The 14,474-nt window shown below is 36.5% G+C and overlaps 1 protein-coding gene across 2 annotated transcripts in view; it reads right to left on the bottom strand.

Moving 5' to 3' along the window:
- The window catches only part of RAPH1 (Ras association (RalGDS/AF-6) and pleckstrin homology domains 1), a 69,005-nt gene that overhangs the window by 7,336 nt on the left and 47,195 nt on the right, over positions 1–14,474 (bottom strand). Inside the window, exons 7-16 of one of the 2 annotated variants that reach the window (XM_045575226.1) lie at positions 14,186–14,263; positions 13,666–13,825; positions 11,173–11,294; positions 9,491–9,556; positions 8,262–8,405; positions 7,306–7,416; positions 4,066–4,164; positions 2,987–3,107; positions 1,911–2,053; positions 9–694 (exon numbers count right to left, since the gene is read on the bottom strand). In XM_045575226.1, coding sequence (XP_045431182.1) covers positions 620–694; positions 1,911–2,053; positions 2,987–3,107; positions 4,066–4,164; positions 7,306–7,416; positions 8,262–8,405; positions 9,491–9,556; positions 11,173–11,294; positions 13,666–13,825; positions 14,186–14,263 — 1,119 coding nt within the window. In that variant the 3' untranslated portion in view covers positions 9–619. Of the gene's footprint in view, positions 1–8; positions 695–1,910; positions 2,054–2,986; positions 3,108–4,065; positions 4,165–7,305; positions 7,417–8,261; positions 8,406–9,490; positions 9,557–11,172; positions 11,295–13,665; positions 13,826–14,185; positions 14,264–14,474 lie in introns of those variants that run through there. The other variant, XM_036422032.2, reaches the window with a different exon arrangement.

Here is a 14,474-nt window from a genome sequence, read left to right as displayed (position 1 = left end):
TCCAGCAATGCAGGTAAAGAGGGGGCATTCTTTACATTTTACTGGAAAATACGCAAAGAAATGCTCATGAATATCATAGCAAAAGGTCATAATATCAGACAGAAAAAGGCAGGAGACAATGAGAAGAAACTCTGGAAGGCTAAAGGAAAAATATCAAGGTGCTCTGTGGGCTGGCCAGCAGGTTGTGGGGATAAAAGGGTCATGAGTGAAGTGTTTTGCCAACAACCTGCTGGCCAGCTCTCAGCATGGCCCAAATTATCACACCGGGTCACTCATTTCATGACGGCCTCATGGATGGATGTGGCTCAAGGATGTTTGAAAAGAGCAGAGGAAGGACCCTTGTTTAATAACTTTGAGTACATCTTTTAGGCTCTTTGAATATCGTATGAAGATGCAAGTTAAAACCATTTGTTTTCAATTGTGAATGAGACCTAATTAGCATGTAGAAAGCTGAGGTTAGTGAACTAGAAGGCTCATTCATTACAGGGCTGAATTCTATTGCCCATCAGGACACTTGAATGTTCCTTTTAAAACTGCACATCAAAGTGAAAGCATTAGTCCGCAAGACTTGGTTACAAGAGTCACCCAGGTTAACATGTTCCACAGAGCAACCCTGACCTTAGCTTGACCCTGTCTTGGCTGCGGCAGGGGTGTAGACCTTAGCTGTGCTGGCCTTCTCATTTGGCACCTGAGACTGAGGTAACAGAAGAAACACAAGAGGATCAAGACTCAAACACATCGTCACCGCTGCACCACAGGGCGCAGGCTCTGAAACTGCAATGGGACTGCCCTGCATGGTCACGGGCATGCGATCCCATCTTCCGGGGCCTCTCGTTTCCAGTGCACACGCACAGCACCATCAACACTCAGGAAGGTGAAGACTTCCCTCCAGGCGTCTGCAGTGTGAACCGGCTTCTCTCTACAGACATGGAGTCATTGGCTCCGGAAAGGGGCCGCTCTCTCCAAATTAAGTGGGAGAAAGGAGAGACTATTTCTTAAAGTCTCAGCCTCTAACAAGTTAAAGTATAAGTGCTTTGAGAATTCAGGCCATTAAAACCAATTCTCAAATATTCACTTCCAGAGGCCTCCACATTGGGTTACTAATGCCTCCTCCACCCTCTCGAGGGCTAAATACTAAAATAAAGGAATAAACCAAGGGAAAACAACCTTTTAATTCTCATTAGTGAATGTGCTTGCATAAGTGATTCAGACCAAAAGAACAGAAAAGTCAAAACTATGACTGGGTAAAAAGAAAATGGTCAGGCCAACGTGCCACCCGGTCCGCAGCAGTGAAGTGCGCAGGTGAGTGCGGCCAGGACACACCCTCACCCAGCACTTCAGAGGCAATTTGATTTGGTGTTTTACAATCGTCTAAAGAGCCTCTCCATGTTCTACATGGTCTTGCAATAATTACACTCGTCCTTCAGTGGCACTGAACAAGCTACTGTGCAAGGCTTAGGGATCCAAAACTTTAAGGGGATTAATTTCAATGTAGCCTTCCACATATATATACAATAACCGGAGAAAGAGAAATGTCAAAAAAACAAAACAAACAAAAACATAGAAGCAAAGACGATAAAGGAGTCTGAATAAACTAAATTAATAATACATAAGGAAACATTCGCAGCAAGATCAGGGCACTGGCACTGAATGGTGCTGCTCTCCTCAAACCGACTTAGGAGGAGGAGATCGATATTTCTTAAAACATGAGCCACTGAAAAGGAGTCACACTGCCAGGGTTTTTTGTTGTTTTTCCAAATCGTAGTCACTAGAGCCCACTCACAAATACTCATTTCTGAGGAGAAACCAGACAGAATGCATCACGTAGAGCCAAGAAAGATTCATAAAAAAGGGATGGAAGAGCAGCAAGCTAACCCCGCACCACAGCCTCTCTATCGCCGCACGCTTACCTTGCTGGACTCCTCCAGCTGCGTGCCTCGTTTCCAGGCCTCGGAGAAGATGGAGCTCACGATGCTCTGGGAGCGCACGTGTGCTGCTGGCTGGGAGTCGGACACGCCGCTGTCAGACTGGGTTGAGTGGTTTGACTGAGACTCTGTAAAAACAGTATTACATACATCAGCATTCTGACAGTGTGAATATGTACGTTCAGACAGATCTGTTACACAAGAGAGGAGCAACAAGTTACTTAATGCATTTCATATAAAGCACCACCCATATTTTCCAACAGAAAACTTCCCTCTACCTTAGGGGCTAATAGGAAATCTTGATTCTTTTAAAACAGTTCACCACGAGAGACTGATAATTACAATAAAAGGCTCACATGAAATTATTGGTATCCTGCCAGTCTATCTTGGAAGAACTGTTAGCAATAGAGCAGTGATTTTTTTTTTCAGTTTTATCTTCATTACATCAAAATTCAATCTCATTATACATCTCTGCTTCAGGCCATCCCTGAGAGAACTCACTCACTTAGGAATTTACATCTATACGGGATGAGCACACCCTTGTCCCCAGCAATGAACAGTACTTAGGACTGGACTCCCGAGTGGGAAGTATGTTTCCTAGGGCTTTGGTGTTGGCACCACAGGGCAGCAGCTACACTGACAGCCTGGCCCCCTGGCAAGGCACCAGGGCAGGTCTTCAGGGGAGCTGGGAATGGCAGAGGATACAGTGTAATCTGAATGACTCCCAGGGCGAGGGGACTGGGAAGATGATTTTACTGGACTCCCAAGTCAGGTAAGATAACCATGCCGAAGCACCTGGCTCAATGCCTGCCATCTGGTAGAGATGCCAATGTTACAGCTAGTCCTATCCACTCACTCTATGTGAGATGTGGATGTTATTAGATTGCCCAGGATATTGTTCCCTCTAGCAAGTAAAACAAAAAGTTCATGTACCTATTTCTTATAATTTAGAAATTAGGTTGGCTGTTTTTAGGAATCATGCTGAAGCAACCAAGTCTATTAGCACTCTACAGAGAAGGCTTCACACCGCTAGTAAACTGTGCACGGGCTTTTCACATTACCTGGGATGCTGGAGGAACTGGACCCTGATTTAATGCTGGAGCTGGATAAGGAAGTCCAATCACAAGCGGACTCTGTCCTCTTTAAAGCTTCTTGGTAGTTCATGTAGAGCTGCTTCCCGTACTAAACAGAAGCAGTAAGTGAGGACATCTGAACTTTACAGGGCATGATTCAGCCGGGTGAGGCAGAAAAGTGGTACATTTCCATTTATTTATTCATAGCCTGTATTAAAATTAATACCTAGCAATCCTTAAAAAATACTTTTAATACCAGTAAATTATAATCTTATTTTTCTTCATTTTTACAAAGGCAGCAAGAAGTTGACATTTGATTGTATTCATTATCAATATGAAGTTTTTTTTTAGTTATTCCTTAAGCAACTTTGATTTTATAGCTATAATAAATTTTATTTCCAGTTACTTAATAAAATCATCTTCAAAATATGCTTTAAAAGACTTTTTTAAGACTTACTTTTTTTATAGAGCAGTTTTAGGTTTAGAGTAAAACTGAGAGGAAGTTTAGAGATTTCCCAGCCTCCCTGTTACTAACACTCCCCACCAGAATGTACATTTGTTACAATCAATGCACCTACACTGACATCATCACCACCCAAAGCCCGTAGCTGATCTTAGGTTTACTCTTGGTGTTGTACATCCTAAGGATTTGGACAAATGAATAATGACATATTCCCATCATTATAGTATCATACAGAGAGTATGAATATTTTCACTGCCCTAAAAATCCTGAACTCTGCTTATTCATCCACACACCCCCGCCCCAGGCAATTTCTTTTATCTAGGCTGAACTCTGCTACATGAGAATCATATAATACATGCTCCAAAGCCAAAATAAATCACTTTTGATGCTACACAAGCTTTTACTAGCAGAATTATTCCATTGATACCAACTATTAAAAGTTTATGTCTAGCCCCAAAGAAAAAAGATATTTAAAACATAAGGCCTGAGAAAACCAGACACAGGCAAAATCATAAACATGAAACCACCAGAATAATTATCATGACAATCAAAAAAATATAATTAAGTACCTCATTATTCTGTCATCAAATCCAAGAAAACTTACCTTTGCGATTCGGATACCATTGACCCACTGGTGCAAGGTCCTCACATCATCACAACAAAGGTATTTAATGTACTGAGATTTCTTCTGGATCTGTGGGTGCTACAAGATCAAAGACAAAGTTAAACCGAGCCTGCTGGAGAACTGAGTGTACTTTTCAGCTGAGGGCTGCAAAATGCAAGTGCTAGAACAGACTTTAAGTTGTTTAAACTCCACTGGGCCACAACCACTTGTTCTCTGGGAAGAAAACCCTAAATCGCACTCAGTTTTTGGATGTAATGACTGTTAATTATGACTTCTCTTTTTAGCTATTCTGAACATTTTTTAAATGGCTATTTTACTTAAAGTATTTAAATTATGTTCAATTATAAGAGGTTTTAAAAATTCTCTAACCATATTCGTTTGTCTCTAACCTGAGAATTAAAATAACATCTGAAGAGTATTATATGATATGATTGAGTATGTGCAGATTACTTGCTAGTTTGAAATTCATTTTAGGACCTCAAAAATTCTCAACCTCCCAATGTAATAATAAAGGCATTCATTCTGTAGCCTTCATATGGTCATTCGGCTCTGTGCCAATATTGCAGGAGAAAGCCCATTCCACTCATATAATGTTATTTTATTAAAAAGTGGCATTTATTGAGCACTTACCATGCACCAGCATCATGCTAAATATCCCACATATATTAGCTCATTCCATCCTCATGAAAACCCTGAGTCACACAAAATTACCTCTACAATCTGAGAAACAATGGAGGCTCAAAGGGGTGAGGACCACATTCAAAGTTATTTGCCAACAAGTGAAAGAATCAGGATTTGAAATCATGCAATCTTGTTTCAGAATCCATGCTATTAAATATTATGCCAAACTACTGCCTTATAAATGGTGAAATTTTCTTCCAGATTTGCTGCCACTCTTCTCTTTTCCCTAATACTATTCTACCACTTTTAAAATCGCTCAAGAGCTAAGAGCAAGTATGAAGGAGACAGTCTTTGCATTTAAATGATTAAACACTCCAAAGAGAACATATAATGAAATTGCTTCCAAAACAAATGAATAGCTACACCAAAAGGAAGGTCATTATTTCACTTCTAAAATGATGCTGATTTGGGATGTTTGCATTCTTTAATAAAAGGTAAAAATTTTGAGAATAAAAAAATTTAATACAATAAATTCTGAATTACTATTGTGCTATTTATTTATTTTTTTGTTTATGCCAAACATTAGATTGAGACTGATAATTTCTAAAACTCTGTAACTAAAAGTGATGCTATAAAATCACAGTCCAAGTGCCAAAGGAAAACCACTGAATGTATACTAATCATTATTACTTTGGAAACACATCTAGTCTTGAAAATTAGTTCCCTCAACTAACATGCAAGAAGTAAAAAAATAAAAACATGTAACATTCCACCCACTTTAATACTTTTGATCCTTCTAACCATCAAAAAAATAAAGAACCCCTTAGAACAAAAATATTCTTACCCTAAGAATTTTATAAGCTGCAAAAGGAATTGCGATAATACTGCAATAAATAACAACTGTTGGTGAGGATGTGGAAAAAAGGAAACCCTTATATATTGTTGGTGGGACTGTAAATTGGTGCAGCCACTATGGAAAACAGTATGGCGGTTCCTAAAAAAATTAGAAATACAAGTACCATATGATCCAGCAATCCCTTGCCTGGGTATCTATCCAAAGAACATGAAAACACTAATTTGAAAAGATATATGCACTCCTATGTTCACTGGAGTATTACTACAATAGCCAAGACGTGGGAACAACCTAAGTGTCCATCGACAGATGGGGTCCTGGGTCACATGTGAGGCCTGCACTGTGGTGGCCATCTGTGACTATAAAGTAGCCAGCCTGAGAACACGCTGACGTGTGGAAAATGGGACGGAAAGACAGAGAGAACTTAGGTTCTCACTGACAATCTGAGTTAAAATAACTGACTCTTACTGTCATGTAATAAGATCCCCCAAATAAACTTTACTTATTTGGGTTAAGTTTATTAATATTTACTTTATAAGAAATTAAAACTTAGAAAAACTTAAAATATAAGAATATACAAATACACATTTTACTACATAAGAGAGCAAAGGTATGTTCACATGTCATATAGTAACCCCTCTGAAAACTCCATTTAGACATCTGTGAGAGAATGGGAGTATGAAAGGCAAACAACAGCGTAGCATTGGTAGAAGAGTAATTATGACATCATGGACCTTGTTAGGTCCTAGGGACTCCCAGGGGACTTTAGAGCTCATTTTGAAAATTGTTGGATTCAGCTACTTTCTACTGACTTAAAGATCATTTGCTGCTGTAACCTAAATAATACAGCGGTATTCGCCAAGAAATGATTACCTACAAAAGGTTTACTGTTACACCTAATTTTATCAAAGCAATAAAAACTCCACTAAACAAACACCACTAACCCAAACTCAAATGACAATTCTCAGAAAAGCAAAATCAAACAATGACATAAACATGTAGACCTAATAGCTACCAAAGGGTCACTAGGATGGAGCTAATGAGAAAGACATAATCATCTCCATAATCATCCAGGATTTTTACAAGTTGTTTTTATTAGTGCCCCAACAGATCACTAAAACTTCACTAAAACATCAGTTCTCAAAGTATAGACATAATTGATGGGAGTAGCTCAAAAATTTGGGTAAGGAGGGAGGGGGGGGGACCCAGAAACAACTCAGGCAATAATACCTGCATGGATTGCCTACATGCATGGATTACCAGGGTTATAGTTGTGTGTTTCGGGAGGAGAAAAACATTTATGGACCAGATGAGAGCCAGTCCACTTTGACCACAGTGCCCTCTGATGGCTCTGCTGAGTAAGTACAGAAGAAAAACTAAACCACATAAAATTTTATGTCCCAATTTATTTGGCTCTGATCTAAGTTTTCCTAAAATAAACCTGCTATGAAATGAAAACCTCCAATTTATAATCTATTTTATATATTATGATTCAAAGTTTACAATCTAGCATCCATTTCTTAGTGGCATCAATCTAATAAGAGTTTACTTAGCTAAGAATCAGCTGTGGTATAGCACATTATTCACTATCCTTCACTATCCCTTTAAAAATCTATTAAAAAAAAAAAAAAAAAAAAAAAGCAAAACCAGAATACTAGATGAAGATCCAAACTATTCTAAAATGCCCAATAACACAGTCTATGTCCAACATCAATTAAAATTCCTAAAAAGAGATACATGTTTACCTTCAGCACCAGACAACAGTCTGTCGGGGCTTTGTATTTGTTCCGATAGTCCTGTCCGTAATAAACATTGACATGATCCAGCTGGAGAAAGCATACCAGATCCCGAGACACCTAAGATAAAACACAGCCAAACTGAAAAATTAACAATAATTTGTAAGCAAGCAAATATCATAACTGGCAACAGTTTCTAGTAAAAAATGAAAATTTTACCATGTAGAAATTACTGCTATTTTACAGAAGACAAGACAGTGGGATTCTCTATAAATGTTTCTTTTTTAACCCAGGATGCAACAAAAAAGGCCATTCCTTTTACTAACTGTCTTGACATTTACAATTAACACTGACTTGCTTGAAAAAGGGTGGCATTTTAAGGGAACTTTAAATATGGTATAGTATATTAAACATAATCTAGTATAAAAGAGCTCTCTGGGAAGAACAAGAAAATAATGCAGTTCAGTGTCTGTCCACACATATCTCAAGCACAGTGATTCTCAAGGTGGGGTATCCTTACCAGTTAAATAGGGACAAGAGTAGATACTTCTCGGGGTGGCAGTAAAGACTGGGAGGAGGGATACAGTGAGGAGCTTAAAACAGTGCTGGCCCCCCGTAAGCTCAGAAGCTACAGGTAAGCATGAAACATTCATAATTCCAGAAAGCTATTCTCCCCAAACAACAAGCAGCAAAAACTAACTACTCTAGAAGTCCCAAAAAATAACACATAAAACGATGGTTTTAAATTTGGCAAGAGAATGGAGACGGGCCCAACTAATGGGCAGAGAGCGGCCATTTTCTGGTTTCTTCTTCTTTATGACAGATCGGTAAACAAAGCAATGTTCTGTGTGTCGTACAGAAGTTGAAACAAATCAGAGCCTGGATTCACCTTGTCAGCACGCGCACTACAAATTAAAACCAATGAGCACAATGAAGAAACTCAAATGCCAGCAGAAGAGACACACCTTCGCTTTTCCTTTAGGGACATAGTAAATACCAGATGCTCGCAAGAGAAAGTAACGCTTTTTCCAAGACTTCTTGCCATCATCTTTCAACCAAAGGACTCCTTCAATTTCTGGTATAGTTACAGAACTTCCACAAAAACATTCCTAAAAGAAGATGAGATGGAAAGACATATGATCCTTGGATTCTCAGAATAAAGTTGTGTTTACTCCTGTGAAATGCATGACACAGTAATTAAACCAAAATGGTTTTGTATTAAAACCATGCTATTGATTATACCTCAATTAGAACTTCCTATTCTAAACATAATATGGTTTTAGAACTGATATGGCAGTTCCTGTGAAATTTTATCTAATATACAGTTTTGAAGAACCAGAAGAAATGTCAACTGAGTTGCATATAATGACACTTAAATGCATTTGTAAACAGCACAGTTATACTAAATTTAATAAAAGTGTCAGAACTAACATAAGCATTGAACTTTATATTTTTCCAAATAACATACTTAGATTGGCTCTCAAGCAATATAGGAATGCATTTTAAAAGAAAACAACATGCTAAGTGAATGATTACAAAAAGCAACCATGTATTTAGTAAAAGAATTTTATCGATAGAAATACTCACTGAAGATTAACATAGGACATATGGAGCCTAAATTAATTTCTCTTTCTCTGAAGTACAGAAAAATTAGGAATTATAAAAAGGATTTTTCTTAATTGTAGCGAGTAGCATATAAAAAGCTGAGTGCTGATCTCCACTTTCCTAATTGCCTTGTTGTAAGTAAGCATTTATTCAGGTTTTCAAACATATGAACATCTTTCATCTTAGCTTTCTTAAATTAGCAAAAGCCAAAAATTCAATATGAATTTTACTACTCTTCAAAAGAAGGAGATGTATATATTTTTAAAAACGATTATGCTTGTAAACATTCAATAAGACGAAGGCTTGAAATATTTTGTAAACAGCTACTTATATTCAAATTTCTCTCCGGATAAGCAGATAAAACAGCACAATCATATGCTTCCTTGACCTGCCTTTTCTCCAACTCATCAGCTCCCAAAAAGCTCATGCCCCTTTTAGTACACCAGCTGACCTCTCTCCATCAGGCTATCGAAGAATATAGTCTTCTCTAGTTACACTGCAAAAATGAACATACTGCACTGACATAACAGACTTACAAAAAATGGTGGTTAATATTTTAATATTATTATGGGAGAGTGAAGAGTCATACCTCCAACAGCACTTCTTTGTTTCTATCTGCCATCTCAGCCGTTTCCTTTTTCCCCAGAAGATAGTTCTGGAACAATGAATAAGTGAAAGGGTAAACACAAGAGCATATGTGATTTCTTCTAGAGAGAGAGCACCTCTGTGTCAGTTTCCGGCTGTGCAGAGGAGAAGGAACACTCTTTGGAAAGCAGCCTGTGCAGGAACACCATCATTCAACAGCTAACAGTGGCTTCCTCCTTACCTTACTCATTCATCTTGAACAACTCAACATAAATGCTCTCCCCCAAATCCTGAGGTAATACTACATGCCACAATACTACGTTTTGATATATCTAATGAAACTTGTGTTTACAGGACCCGAAAGGTTTACAAATTAAGTATGACAAAGAAGGCAAATTTCCTTAAAATATGCTGAGCTTAATTGATCCAGATGCAGAAAAATGTAATTCTATGTTCTGGGTTTTAAAGAAGAATCCCAAATTCTCTGAGACTATCATAATCTCCTTTTGATGACTCAACTAAAATATGAATTCTAATTATTAGCCTTATGAAAAAACTTTCAACAATCACCCATAAAAATATCTATCCATATTCCCAAATGTGTATTCACTTAAAATATCCAGTAAAGATGTGTCATGATTAAGCCACCTGAAGGATGACTACTCAATACCTTTAACCCTGTTACTATTTTTCCTCATTACTACCTTTTATAGTGGGGTTGTTTCCTCTTCCCTGTTGATTTTTATAAATACTAGAGGCCCAGTGCACGAGATTCATGCACTGGAGGGTGGGGTGTCCCTCAGCCCGGCCTGTGCCCTCTCACAGTCTGGGAGCCCTTGGGGGATGTCCGCCGGGGATCAGGCCTACACCGGCAGTCAGACATCCCTCTTGCAGTCTGGGGCTCTTGCAGTTTGGGACCCCTCACTCCTTACCATCCGCCTGTAGTGGAGGTAGGAGAGGCAAATGCCACCACCACTGTGCTTGCTAGCCATGAACCAGGCTTCTGGATGAGTGATGATCTCCCTGCGGGAGCGCACTGACCAGCAGGGGGCAGCTCCTGGGTTGAGCATCTGCTCCCTGGCGGTCAGTGCATGTCATAAAGACTGGTCTTCAGCAGTTCAGTAGATTTGCATATTATGCTTTTATTATATAGGATTTGGGCATAGAAAGTATTAACTCAAACATTGTTTTGAAATAAGCAAAAATAGGTCTTTATAAACAGCCAAGTAAATCAAGGTCACATGTATTAGAATGTGGAACCATTTATAATCAAGGTTGCTAAGATTAAAAAAATAATTAAAAAAAGAAATAAAAGTCTCAACTGGATAAATGGCTGAAATAGAGAAACTTAAAAGTGTAAGTACTTTTCTTTGATGGATAGAAACTCACCAAATAAACAGCTACTGACCACAGCTCTGGAATAGAGCAGAAACCTGGAAACTCCCTGGAGTTACTTCTGCTGCCCCAAGGGCTCACCCCATCTGGCTCTTTGGGCTGATAACCTCTCTGGGGCCCGACAACAGGCCCAGAGGTCTCTCCACCTCAGCAGCAGTGAATGCTACCATGGAGTTTTACAACCACAGTATTCCAACCAGGTGGTTGCCAATCTTTTAACTCTACCAACTTAGCGATGAGAGAACAATATAACCATTTAAAAATACCAACCTCTGTGTCTTTTAGTCTCACCTGTGGATTTTTGAAAAGTGCATATTTTTCTATACGCTCCATAAACATAAGCCTGTTTTGACTGTCTCTTGTCCAGTTAAGAAGATTTTCAACCAAGTTTTCATGGTCTTCAAAGATTCTCTCTGTCCCAAAATAAAATACCAATACTTTGTTATTACTCACCAGAATTGCATCAAGTATATGAAACCTTGCAAATAATTCACAGCAGAACCACAGAATCTTTACTGACACTAAAGTCCTGAGCCCTTAGAAGTTTTCCCACTGTTTTCAAATAAGGGAACATGCCCTAACGGTGGTCAGTGACTTTAGCAAAGTCATAGGCCTGCTAAATGGAAGAATTAGGACTGGAATCAAGGCCTTCTTCTAGGTCTTCTTCAGCTTTCAGCCTTTTCCAAGCATATGTTAGGTGCTTATCATAAATTCCGATATTAAGTATTTCCCATAGTATTCAGTTCTTGTAATTTAAAAAATTTCCAAGGTAATTTATTTTTTGAGTCATGGGTTTTACTTTTAAACATAGACATATTTTCTAATTTCTAAATTAGGAATCAAAGCACATGACCTTTAGATTAAATATATATAAAATGTAAAATATTCTAAGAACCCATTTAGATACTAATTTTTTGAAATTTCTTAAGAGTTGCTTATGGCCTCATACTTAAAAATTTTTAGAAATATTCCTCTTCTGCTGTAAAAGAATGTATATTTTCTTGTAATTAGATAGTATTTCATAGATCAAACAAATTATTTTTCAAATCTCTTGTATCCTTTTTTGTTTGCTTGATTGTACTGATCATTGAAAAAGTTCTACTATGAAGGTTGACATGAGTTTCTCCTAGTAGTTCTGTCAATTTTTTTTTTTTTGCTTTATACAATTTAATGCTATTAGATAAAATTTAGAAATATGGTCTCTTCCTAGTGAATATATGTGTTCTCTTCATCTTTAGTAATGAATTTTGCTTAAAGTCTATTTTGTCTGCTATTAAAGTTAATTACTTTTGTTTTGGTTACTGTCTTCACATTCCTTTTATTTATGTGTATTTAGATAATAGGTCTTTATAAACAGCAAACAGCTGCATTTTATTTATTCATCCTTTCTAATAATATTTAACTGAGTTGTTTACATTTATCATAATTTGTTTCCACCATCTTATTTGGGCTCTTAGTAGCCCCTTGTTTTCTTTTCTTTTATTCATTCAACAAATACTGAATGACCATATATATATATATATTTTTATTTAAAAAAATTTTTTTTTTCAAATACAGTTAACATTCACTATTTTTTATTAGTTTCAGGTGTACAGAATAATGGTTAGACAATCATATACTACTTCACAAAGTGGTCTCCTGATATTTCAAGTACCCATCTGGCTCTATATACACTTATTAATATTATTGACCATAGTCACTATGCTGAACCTGACATCCCTGTGACTATTTTGTGACTATCAACTTGCATGTAATCCCTTCACCCTTTTCACCTAGCTCCACATCCCCTTTCCTCTCTGGCAATCAACCAGTCTGATCTCTGTATCTATGAGATCACCTCATACTGCAGTTGAAGCACTGCGCCACATATGATTAAACAGTTACTTAAGACACCATAGTCATTTATATAAGAGGTAATACAGAAAAATATTACAAATGTGAGTCTTTGAAACTATGATCATAAAAATATTCCAAAACTAGCATCCAAACATTTTCTGTGTATCATGATGCTACTACATCTATGAACTCAAATTTTTTAATGAAGTAGAGTTATAGATGAGTACTACGAGAATACATTTTTATTCATGTTAATGATGGTCTAATAACTTATGGCTTAGTTTTGGGAGTTATGTACATATTTTCTGAGAGAGGGGATCAATAATTACATTTTTTATTTCTCTGTAAATTGCTGTAAATATTTAAAGTAGTAAGAGAAATGCAAATACATATTTTAAGTAAAATAGCAAATTGAAATTGATTATTGATTCAATTAAGTATGCTAAGAGAATTACTTCAAGATTTATTACAAAACAACACGTTTTAAGAGTTAAGAATTATATAAAAAATGAGGATGTTTAAAATCAGATGACACCATATCAAATTACAAGTCTTAGGAAACTAAGACATAATACACCTAGCTAAAAATAAGATATCTGTGCTGTATTTGTCCCCTGAAAATCAAATGCGGGAATAAGGACTTCAATACCAATGTGAATAAATTGGTCTTCAGTAAATGTGTTGATTTATGCAGTTGTTTTCAAAGGGAAATAGTATTTTGTTATCTTAAAACACACACACACAAAGCTTGTTCTATAAGAAAATCTAAACTCAACTAGATACCTCATATTCAAAGAAATCTCAAAATACTTGGAAAAAAAAGATAATGTAAAAAGCCAAGTTTATTTATAGGGGATAAAATATAAATATGTCTCTAAGTACTTTTATCAACATGAAAACTGTTAGAATTAAAAAGAAATTAAAAAGTGAAGCAATGAGATTACTAACCCATTTGTAACTCAGAGATGGTTTCTACTAGTGACCAGTCTAAACTGTAACCGCAGTGGGATTTGTCCATCAGGTTATCCAGCACTTGTCTCACTGTCTGTCTCTCATCCACCATCATTGTTTTAGAACTATCATCAGACATGTGGACTCTAATAACTAGCTATAAAAGAAAATTAAATGCAAACCAAAAATTAGACACTTTAGAAACTTTTTACCAATAATTGAGTAATGCTCTTAATAATTAATGACCTTAGTTAAATATAAATTAAAACAAACTTTAATTTATTATATAAAATACTCTAAAATTAGGTATTAAATAACCTACATAAACAAATTTAAAGCCTCCTTCAAATTATAACAGGTTAAGATTATAATAAGATTATTTTGTTTTACTCTGTTGTAACTTAAAATCAGAAATTTACTTCTTTTAAAATGCATTTTATACACAAAAAATACATGTGAAAGATATATTAGGAAGAACTACTCTTCTGTAAAACTGATTAAAAAATCCAAGTATCACCTTTTTCACTTGGGCTTCTTTAATTTTCTCTAGGGCAACTCTGATCTTCTCAGCTTTCAATTTTGCTGCTTGTTCTTCCTGTGAACAAAGCACTTCAGATAAACTAATGCTAAAATAATGAGATTTTTAAAAGAAGTCTTTTTATCCTTAAGGATATTGCTAGCATTGAATTTTAGCAAGAATATAACTTTATACACTTATATAAATATTTTAAATAACCCTGTTCACAAAGTGAGAGCTCACATATTATAAACTTTTTTAAAGATGCAGACTTAAAGATCTCATAAGA

This window comes from Pipistrellus kuhlii, unplaced genomic scaffold (assembly GCF_014108245.1).
Source record: "Pipistrellus kuhlii isolate mPipKuh1 unplaced genomic scaffold, mPipKuh1.p scaffold_m20_p_7, whole genome shotgun sequence".
In the NCBI taxonomy this organism is placed as follows: Eukaryota; Metazoa; Chordata; class Mammalia; order Chiroptera; family Vespertilionidae; genus Pipistrellus; species Pipistrellus kuhlii.
This window is presented reverse-complemented; position numbering and strand designations above follow the sequence as displayed.